Source organism: Octodon degus, unplaced genomic scaffold (assembly GCF_000260255.1).
Source record: "Octodon degus isolate 3935 unplaced genomic scaffold, OctDeg1.0 scaffold00094, whole genome shotgun sequence".
Classification (NCBI taxonomy): domain Eukaryota; kingdom Metazoa; phylum Chordata; class Mammalia; order Rodentia; family Octodontidae; genus Octodon; species Octodon degus.
The window spans coordinates 2336222-2347904 of NW_004524670.1; the positions used below are offsets into that span (position 1 = coordinate 2336222).

At 34.0% G+C, this 11683-nt stretch overlaps 1 protein-coding gene across 2 annotated transcripts in view; it reads left to right on the top strand.

Annotated features, from left to right (window-relative positions):
* Positions 1-3291: 3291 nt before the first annotated feature.
* Cylc2 (cylicin 2) overlaps positions 3292-11683 on the top strand; it is a 9662-nt gene continuing 1270 nt past the window's right edge. For both annotated transcript variants that reach the window (XM_023722951.1, XM_004638092.2), the window contains exons 1-4: positions 3292-3356; positions 6764-6804; positions 7844-7965; positions 11268-11658. In XM_023722951.1, the coding sequence (XP_023578719.1) occupies positions 3340-3356; positions 6764-6804; positions 7844-7965; positions 11268-11658 (571 nt within the window). In that variant the 5' untranslated portion in view covers positions 3292-3339. The remainder of the gene's footprint in view (positions 3357-6763; positions 6805-7843; positions 7966-11267; positions 11659-11683) is intronic.

Below are 11683 nucleotides of genomic sequence, written 5' to 3' on the forward strand. Positions count from 1 at the left end.
GGGAGCTCATTTCAAATGCAAATTTTCAAGCCTTACTCAAGAATCATTAAATTAGAAGCATTGGAATGAGATCCCATTAGTCAGTACTTAACAAGTCCTCACAGTAATTCTGATACATATTTAAAAAAATAGTACCAAATTAAAAAGATGAATATTAAAACCTAAACACCACCAAGAACTCAAGGTGCCCTGGCCTAATGGTCCCCCAGGAGTAGAACTGTTCAAGAGACCTCCAACCTCAGTGATTCTTGGGTAATAAACTCCAGGTTGGTAAAACTGCAGCCAAGTAAGTCTAACACATAAAGTTTTACAGCAAAGCCATGGTACATATTTGCCTGAAGTCTTGGGGACTGAAACCCATTCCAAGTATGTCTGGAGGCACGACATCCTGCCAGCTAAGTTTATTCTAGAACCTTAAGATTTAATGTTTGTGCTGCTGCGTTTTGAATTTGTCCATGATTTATCGCACTTTGTCTCCTTTTCACTTCTCTATTTTGGAATGGACATACCTAAGCTATACCTGTCATACCATTGTATTTGGGAAAATCCAAACTTGTTTGATACCAAAAATTCACAGCTCAAGAATAATTTGTTTCAAGACTTACACCTTAAGTTTTCTCTTATCTTCTTTAGAGGATATTTATATGAGAATTTAATTTAGACTTTAAATTTGATGCTGGACCAAAACTTTTGAGTAAAAAGAGATGAAAAAAATCTACTTTATATATGAGAAGAATATAATTTTGTAGGGCCAAGCATGGAGTGCTATGGTTTGAGTGTTGCTATACCCCTAAATTCATGTATTCTAACTTAATCTCCACTATTTTAATAGAGTTGGGGGCTGGAGAGATGGCTCAGTGGTCTAAAGCACCTACTTGAAACAAGCTTGGCAAATCACAGGGACTGTGGTTCAGTCCTCCAGCACCACATGCCAGCCAGCCCCGCCCCCTGGTGGGCTGAGCTGGCCACACACACACACACACACAATAAATAGATGTAATAAATAAAAATAAATAAATATTTTAAAAAAATAGAGTTGGGAGGCTGTTTCATCCAATATAAAAGCATCATTAATTGGGTTTATGTCCTTCGTGAAACCTTGAGGGGAGTTGTTTTTCCCTTTTTCCATTGGAGAAGAAAACATCATAAATAAGGAACCAGCTCTTGCTAGACACAATCTCCTGCGTCTTGATATGTTTTACTAGAGAGCTAGAAATATCTCTAATTCTGAGTAATATATTTAGGTTGTTCATAGTTACCCAAGTGAGAGTGGATTTATAACATTAGCAGTAAACTAAGCAATTTTCTGGTTAGAATATGATTATATAGGCCCAATTTCTCCACATTAGGGGCATTTAAAATTCTTTATCCAATGTATGCAATGTACTGTACGTTCTTAACTGCCTTAATAAATGAGCTATAGAAATGATGAGTTAAAGAGACAGGGCAGAAATTTCTGAGATCCCAGAAATTTCTCTTGGAGCAACAGGAGTGCAGTCCATCCTTGTAGAGGTGTTAGTACTCTTGTAGAGGTGTTAGTACGCAAAGGCGATACATACAAACTACTGTGTTAAAAAAATAAAAAGAAAAAGAATTTTTAAAAAGGTCTACTGGGGTAGCTCAATTGTCTAAAGCGCCTGCTTGGGCAAAATCAGTCAGAGACAGGGGACTGAGGTTTAATCCCAAGCACCACATGCCACACCAGACATGCCCTTAAGGCAACTTGAGCTAGCCAAAAAGAAAAAAAAAAAAAAGAACAAACTGCTCTATTAGCTGTGACCAAACCACCAGTATAAGGTCTCCAAGATCATGAGTGTTGAACTCTTGCTCAACTATTCGGAAAGATTAAACATGGATGCAAGCAAAATAATTGTCAAGTTTTAAGATGTAATGCCTATATTGTTGTGTTTTGGCTTTACTTGGCACCAATTATTCCTTTCTTGTTTCCTATTCTCCCTTTTGCAACATGGTTATATATTTTATCCTAGTTCCATTGTTCTATTTTTAAAATTCATTATTTTTTTGATATCATTTCACTGGTGGATGAACTCTGCCTTGAGTTTAATCACACTTTGAGTCTCATTCATACATAATTTAGATAATATTTCAAGGAAATTTTATATTTATACTAATGGCAATGGTAATTCTAAAATGAATTAAGAAATTGAGAAGGAAATAGGATGGGACAAATGCTGATTTTAGGTGAGAAAGACTTGGACTTTTAGAAAACTATAGTTTGCATCAATGTTTTCTCCAAAATTTGAATGATCGTTTCTTCAGTTTATATTTTATTGCCACAAATTTTTGTGAAGTGATCAGTTATAAAGTAATGTACTCAGACTGAATGAATGCTCCAATAATAGAAGTATTGGAGATAGTTGCTCTAGCTATTTATCGTCTGCCTTCATCCAAGTTTGTATCCACATGGAAAATGGAGCAATAAGACATGAATTTAGAAGCTGAAAGATTAAGCATCACAAGGCACCAAAGCCCTGAAAACTGAATCTTAGTGCAAAGAGACCAGTTAAAAGCTTAGGAGCTTCTGATGTACAGAATTTTAAGACAATAATTGGGAGTTGCTTTTATGACTAGGATTGGATAATTTGTTATGCAGCAAGAGAAAACTAACATATACTCATTATGAAAAAAAACAAAAACAAACATTAGCTCTCCAAGATCTTCCTAGACTACATTTAATTAACAATGCTAATGAAAAATTAATTTCAGAGGTGATGGCATAATGACAATAATTGTTGTCTGGCCATTCACGATTTGGATCTTACTGCAGGATCCTAAATTAGATACAGAATAAAAAGCTTAAAAAATAGAGTCAGAAATTATGCTGCTCTTAATGTATTATATACAGTACTTGTATTAATCTAGTAGTGGGGTGGGATTGTTATATATATTAACTCAGAACTGAAATATATAACTTTAATAAGCATTTAAACTTGTCTAAAATCTTATATCAATGAGTAAACTATAAAATAAACCAAAGAAAGGAAAGCTATGCAGTTGATTTGATAATACATATGTTTTTATAAGAGACATTAAAGTTATAAATTATAGTCACAGATAAATGAATAGATTTATCTTTTATCTATAAGGTTGAATAAATTAAAAATATAAAAAATAAAGGAAGTATTTTACTAATATGTAAATCAATCCATTATTCTTAAATTTAGTCAATTACAGAGAGTGGAAAAAAAGGTAGAAATGACTTCTGCTGTTGTTCTCCTTTAACTCCCAGTATTCTTGGCCTCTTTGTGATGTCATCGCTCTACATCACTGATCTGAATTTACAATGCATAAGTCCTGGCCAAGTCATAGGTGGGAAAAATGTCTGTACCAAGATTGTAAGTTCTTTTGTCACTTTTTTGTTTTAAAATTACCAAATACTTTACTTAGCTTTATATTCTTTGTTCTGAGAGGATGTTTACTGCAATATTATTATGCCATCCACAAGCACAAGAGAGGCAGTGTTTAACCAGAGACCCACATTCTTGAGCAACATCATAGGCTATTTTGATCTAAGACATAGTTTGCCTACTTCACCAAAATGGTGGTTTGGGGTGGTTATTTTTTTAATTGATTTGAAAGCCTTCTGCAATTTCTTTTTATATTGTGTACCAGGACATAGCAAATTAAAGAATTCATAATTCTTAAGGAAGATTATCTCACTAGCTTATACTTGGAAATTTCTGGGAGCTGGTTATGCATATATCACGGTGAATAAGGAGGGATACTGAGCTTTAACGGGTATGAGTAGGGGTGTTCAACATCGAACACTGAAAAGTCCTACAGTAAAGACCAGCCAATCATTAATCATATCTCCCTTGATTTGGATCTCGCCACAGGATCTCATATTGATTGCATGTTAGGCTTCTATTGTTACATAACAAATTAAAACAAACAGTCATAAAAGCAACACATGATTATTATTTTGATATTCTGTATGGAAGGAGTTCATAGGTTAAGCTATTCCCTCTGCTTAGAGATTCATTGTTCAGGGCAGTTTGCCTAACAAACTAAAGCTCCCCCATGATCAGCACCTTGTGAAGTTTAATTTTTTAGCTTCCAAATTCATGCTTTATGGCCCCATTTTCTTTTTTTATGATATATCTTTTTAATTTTATTTTATTTTTTTGGTGGAACTGGGGATTGAACTCAGGCCCTTGCACTTGGAAGTGCTTATTCCACTGAGCCATCTCCCAGACCTCTTTTTTAAAAGGGATTTTTCTCTTTTTTTTTCTCCAAATGCCTTCAGGGCAGTTTGCCTGGCTTGAGTTGTGGGGATCAAACTACAGCAACCTGAGGCTGACAGCTCTGTGGAAGCAGCCACTTAAACAACTGAGCTAGGGCCAGGCCCCCTATGGCCCCATTTTCCAGCTGGATACTAACATGGATGAAGACAGAGGGCAAAAATACACAGTATGCAATAATTTTCTGAAATATAAAATAGGTTATTTGGACATGAGAAGATTGATGAAGATAGTTTCTGTACATTTATGTTTGTTAAAATGAAATGGGAAAAGAACACTTCCAAATATGTAAACATTTTCATAGATAAATGATGAAGGAATGGAATTTTGAAAGGTAAAAAGGAAGAAATTGCTTTTAACAGGGATGTTAAGGGGAAGATGAGCTATAAACCTTGAAAATAAAATGGATTTTCATAGGCAGTGTTGCCTATTTCTTTATAATAGTCATTAAAGGTCAATTTTGAATATCTTTGTCATTTCTGAGACTAGTCATCTGTTCTATGTCGATCATGCCGAGATAATGCTATATCTTAATTTTTTTAACATCCTGAAGCATCCTGAAGTATCAATTAAAAGAAGAAAATTATATTTTGATACATGTCTACAATATTTATCTATTTCATTTTTATATATTTTGTACAATATCTCATCATTCAGCTCAGACTCATAGTGATCCTCCTGTTTTCAAGCTTTCCAGGGCTGGGATTACAGGCATGCACCACCATGCTCTGACATGGTCAGTGACTCAGCATACCTGGGGGTAGGGCTGGCTTGGCATGTGATGCCAGGGATAAAACCCTGGCCCCTGTGCCTGCCTAAGCAGGTTCTTGGTCCACTGAGCTATCTAGCTAGCCCAACAACATTTATTTTTTATATCACATTAAACATCACTCTCCTGAAACACTTGTTATTTAATCTGGTGAAAACATTAAACTCTTTTTGCCTAGCATTTTAAATAAACAGTTCATTCTCTTATCCATAGCCTCTTTATGCACAACAGCATACCAAAACTTCTTATTCCAATGTGGCTAGCCACTTACCAAACATGGCTGTTTCTCCCTTCTCTCTAGTCAACTCAGCTTCTTGTAGCCACCATTACATTCTTCACTTCTGTGAAGTCAATCATCTGTTCCACATGCGATTGGGCTTCCCTGTTTGTACCTCCCTTCTTTCTTATAATTCAATGCCCTTCAGTTCTATTTCTTGCTTTTCTAGTATTTTCAAATGCACAGATAGATATTTTGCTTGAGATCGTTCAGAAATTTTGAAGTAGGAGTCCACTGTCCTAAATTTCCCTCTTTGTACTGAATTTGATGTGTCTCACAAGTTTTCCCATTTGTTTCAATAGACTATTGACTTCATTGTGAAATAATTTTTATTAATTTTGTTAGTGCATTTTGAATGTAAATAATGATCACAATCATTGCAAATTTGTACCCATACATGATATATTTTCATTCCTCTTTTCTCCCCAATACCCTTTCTTCCCCTCAAACCATGTTCTCCTCCCTACTTACAAAGCTTTGCTTACATAATATACCTTTTTAAATCATTTGTTTTCTTTCTTAACCTATTAGCTGTTGAATAGTAAGTAAATATCCATGTGTTCAGATAGTCTTAGAGGGGTCAGGGAAATTGCTCAGTAGAATAAGCACTTGCCTGGCAAGCAAAAGGGCCTACCTTCAATTCCCAGTTCTGCCAAAACAACAAAAAAAAAGATAGTCTTAGAAAATTCTCTTACTATTTATTTCTAGGGTTTATTTTGTTGTTGTTGTTTTTATTGTTTTTGCATTGTCAGGAAATTTTCACTTTTAAAAATCTGCTTATATTTCTTCTGGGCCTATCATATTCTAAGGCTTGGAAAATACTCTATATGCTATTAAATTAGAATGCTTTATAGTTGTCTATTAGCTCAATTTGGTCTAGCGTGTAGCTGAACTCTATCAATAGACTTCTTTATAATGTGTTTTTATGTCTCTACAAATTTTATGTTTTATTACATTTACATCTTCTCTTTTTTTCTGGCAGGTAAAATTTAATGCGATTGGACATTGTAGAATGTACATTTATCCCATCAATTTAACAACTCTGATTTTTTTGCAGATATCATTGGGCATTCCACTCTCAAATTATGTTCTCTATAAACATAAGGAATGGCTTATTTCTTTTCAGTCTTGAAATTTCTGTTTCCCTGTAGAGTAAAATATAGTCTGGATTACAATATTTAATAAAATGATACAACTGAGTCTTCTCCATGAGACTACATCATGTCTATTATGTTGAAGTTGGAACACTTATGTATACATCCCTACTTTAGTCCCACTAGTTGGTTTTGAAACTGTTTCATTGCTATTTGTTTCTCAATAAAATTATTAAAAAAATAAAGATCTGAGTGTTAAAAACTATTTACCTAGGTGTCAGTGGGAAGTTCTAATGTATAACAATGATTATTAGAATAATTTTGCAGAATTAATTAAAACTTTTCCTTTTTATATTAATAGCCAAAAAGTAAACTTTGGGACATATGACAACTATATTCCAGGTAAGGAATATTAAATGTCTTTTAATTCTTATATTATAAAATATGAATGATTAATTTTGGAATTAAATTATCTTTTTTCATTCAAATGATCAATAAAGAATTGACACAGAATGCAATTGATGATTACCTTATTTTCCAAATTGTGTTCCTGAGGGGGTCAGAGAACACTTTGTAATTTTTTTTTGTTTTAAATGTAATGAAGAATAAGAATATATAATCAGTAAAATACAGGTGGAAATACTGTCATGTTAGAAGCCATAAAGTCAAATAATCTTACAATAGAAAAAAATATAGGAATTGCACAATCTCTCACCCAATTTCCTTTACTACATTTTTGATAGATCATGCCCAGATTGTGATTGGGCAAAAGCATCTTTTCTAGACAAGTCTAATATAATGACTCTATTACCAATTGGTTTTCTTTTATATATTGAGGTTCTATATGCCTTTCATTCCATACATTAACCTCATGATCCACATATTGTCTTTAGAAAAATAACAGGATTTATTTTACTTTCACATAGAAGTACTGAAAATACTAAAATGTAGTCATGATATACTTAATTAGCTTCATTTTAACTTAAATATTCTTAATCAATTTGGCTATAGTTTCAAACTAACTTTACCAAGGAATCATTCTGTAAAGCTTTGTATATTGCCAATAGCAATCTCATTCTTGGGTCTATGACATTTACATTTGCAGCTTAGAAAATAGTTATTAACTCAAGGGATCAAAAATCTCAGTACTTAATCCCATAATTACTAAATATTTTATGTGCGACATCATTGTACTAAGTACACCGGGGACAAGAGCAGTGAATAAATTCCTTTCTGTTCTTAATAAAATTGTATCTTAAGAAAAAGAAAGAATGAATTAAAGAAAGAAAGAAGACAAAACCTTAAAATATTATCCTAAAACTAAACTCTAACTTGAAACACTTTTTATTCCTTTGCACAATGTGTACTGCATTCAGTGACATTCTGCTTCTTAGGAAATTAACCATTTACTCTAAAATGTGTGTTGTTTCTCTTATTTTAGTCAGCGAGTTAAGCAAAAAGTCATGGAATCAGCAACACTTTTCCCTGGCATTTCCCAAACCACAACGGCCAGGAACAAAAAGAAGAACAATACCTTCCCAACTAAATAAAAATACACCTTCTGTAAGTACTGAAATATCATGAATCAGGGAGATAACTCAGTAGCATAGGTGTCTGCCTGGCAAGCATAAGGTTTTCAGTTCATTCTCTGTATCAAAAAAATCATGCATTTTTTATTAATATTTAATTACATTTAAGAATAAGAATGTGCAATCATACAGAGTTGTTACACACAATGCCTCAGAGCTGACTGAAAAATGTCTATGATGACAGAAATATTTTATAGCAGTCCAGTGAGAATGAACACATGAAATAAGTCTAGTAAAATCCAGTTTTATTTATACTTAAAATGAATTTTAAATTAAGTACAGTTAACTAAAGTTAGTTAAAGTATAGTTAACTAAAGCTAAACAATATATAACTAAAGTTATATATTGTTTATGTTTTGTTTTGTTTTATCTGTTTTATTTGTTTCAATCTGTTTTCTGTCTTTTCTTAAATTTTTTTTTCAAAGTTTTATTGATAAACAGATAGCAATGAGACAGTTTCAAATCGAATTGGAAGTACAGTTTCAACAAATAATACGCTGCATATATTCTTCGTAGTGGTTAATTGCTGTACAAGATGCGGACTTGTGATCCTATTTACAAACACCATTAGAACAAATCATTCTATTCATTAAGAGAATGCAACTATATATCTATCCTAACCACTTTGAATACACAGATACAAAATGGACATTCATCGGTATACCCCATTTTTTCTAAGTTCCGTTATTGATATTATAGGTGTGTAAACTCAGCAAAATATTCTAAAAGAGTCCAGTAGCCCATAATAGCATTGGGTCTTCTGTTTAACTGGCAATGTCAGAAATTATTGACCTGAGTCCCCCCACAGCTCAACATAACAGCATGGCTTTATTTCCTATATTTCGTCTTCATACTTTTCTACTGGATAGTTAAGACCAAGGCAAAGCAGGACCTATGCAACAAGAGTTGTAGCTTTTTGGTCTGAGAAGGTCAGTGAAATGCCCTCAGGATTTATCCTGAGATCCTGTACCTCAGATTGTAGAACCTTTGTCGGGTGCAGCCATGTGGATGAGTCACGGCCATTGCTTGGCCAATGTGCTCTCTGTGAAGCCTGAGAGTGTTTTCTCCCCATGTGACTCTCCTTAGGCACACTCTACATCATCGATCACTTTCCTCTTTGGCCCCATAATCTTCTTGATCAGAAAATTTGGGACACTACCGAGGTACATGACGTTACAGTACAAGTTCTCATATGTCCTGAGTCTTAACTGACCTTAGAAGGTTAGGGCCAAAATGTTGGCTTTTCTTGTAGCCCTCCTTTTTCTCTAATTTTGGTCTGCAAACTTAGGTTGTTAACCATCCAGAAGACAAGCTTATTGTTATTATTAAACGATTTAGGCTATCAAGCTTAACCTCACTATCTCACTGCATTTCAAACATCTTAGGCATAATAAGGAACAGGTATTTTTCATCAAGTATTGATATGTTGAACTTTAAGTCCCTACATAATATGATAAAAAGCATTTAAAAATTAGATTATATTTTAAAAATAGGATAAAGAATTCTGTACTTCTCATGTTTGCCCATAAGTCCAAAAATCTCACCATATATAACCTTGAAGCAGGACAGTCCCACAATATTCCTTTTCCTGTCTCTTGCTTTCATTCACCACCCCCCTCTTCTTGAACATCCACCTACCCGAGAGACATCTTAGCAGTAACTGGCATGTCATGACAAGCTGCCCATATTCAGAATACCACAATGACAGGCACTCCCAAAATGAAACTATTACAAATTACCATCTGCAGTGCAGTAGTGTAGTTCACAGGTATCAGTATATATAGTTAGTCAGGGTGAGAATCTTTCCAATTAACTGCTAGATTAAAGAATCTTCTGAATATTCTTCGGATCATTGTCTTGCTCATCTTTTACATATAACTACATGGCTTAACATTGTTCTTTTTTTATTTTTTAAATGATTACCAAGCTTAGGACCTTGAGTTTTCTAGGCCAGTGCTTATGCTGCTGAGGTATCTCTGCAGTCCTATTTTAATGCCAAACTTGATGAAACACTTAAAAAGCAACTCAAGGGCTGGTGAGATGGCTCAGTGGTCTAAAGCGCCTCCTTAGAACAAGCTTAGCAAAGCACAGGGACCGCAGTTCAATCCCCCAGCACCACATGCCAGCCAGCCCTGCCCCCTGGTGGGCTGAGCTGGCCCCCCACACACACATAAATAAATAAATAAAATTTTAAAAAAGGCAACTCAAATCCTACTACTCAGATAAAATCGATATATTTATCTCCACTTCATTTTACCATTTATGTCACATTGTTTTCTTAGTTGTCTTTCATTGTATAAAATGTACACCAGAGGCACTGAAATCAAGAGACTCTATTTTCCAATTAATGACACACTCAGAAAATGTTCAGCATCAGGAGTAACTCCCTGATTACAACTATGGAATTTCATTATACTCTGAGAGAATTTTAAAGTTTCCTTACTTCATATAATGTAGAAGTCAGGATTCAGCGTATTAAATAACAAACATCTCACAATATTTCTGGAATGCCCATGGGGTAGAAAAATATATAAACCAAAATTTTAACGTGAAATAAGTCATTAAATCTTGTTTGTTTTAGGAGAGAAAGCTCATCAGTAATGATCGATGTTCTTTACTTCTTTATTTTGCTCATCTTGTTTTTCTATTGAGTATCATTCCTATAAAATCTTTTATATGTCTGCATATATTTCATTAGAACATGAAAATAAAATACAGCATGATATATACTGAATGTTAGAGATTTCATCATCTCTGTTATCTACTATTTTCCCAAGTACAAAGTACTTTAGGCTTCTATCTAAATAGGCAATCATTCTTCTTTCCAGAGACTTTAACAGTAAGGACAGATATCAAGATATTCTTGAACCTAAAATGACTAGATATGAGGCTGACTAATTTCTGAATTCATTATATATTAGGCTGAATAATTTCTGAATTCATGTAGAAATGGAAGATGTTTTGTTATTAGCAAAGACAGTGGCAAAAAAAATCAAAAGCATCTTCTGATTATGAAGATATCTCTAAGAATGTTAACACAAAGTCTTGAGGTAATTATTAAGACCGCCTAAATTTTAATGGGCCCCAAATAAAATGTAACTACCCGTTAGCTTAAAAAATAATGAAATTCATAACTAAATAAGGCCCCAAATCTATCATTTATCCATGTTTTTATAAGTTAATTGATTTTTATGGTTGAAGCTAATATATTATTGCCAGTTGTTAAATTCTATATAACTCACAAATTATTCTTTATTATGGTAATCAATACTTCAGGTAATCGATGAAGAAAAACTAAAGCGTGAACGTAGACGACCACTATGGATGCATCGGTCTTTAACAAAAATTTCTGAAAGACCATCTGTTTATTTAGCTGCTAGGAGAAAGCCTCCACCCAAACCAGCTCCTTCCCCAAAGGCGGCTCCATCTCCTAAAGGAGAGAAGGATAAATCAGAATCAGAACCAGAAAAAAAACCTAAGGCAGATGCACAGAAAGATAAAGAAGCTAAAGGTGTAAAGGCTGGGGCAATGAAAGGCAAAAAGGGCTCAAAGGAGGGCAAAGATTCAGGAACAGAATCTGAAGGTGATAAAGCTGGGGCAAAGAAAGATGCCAAGAAAGGCAAAAAGGGCTCAAAGGAGGGCAAAGATTCAGGAACAGAATCCGAAGGTGATAAAGCTGGGGCAAAGACAGA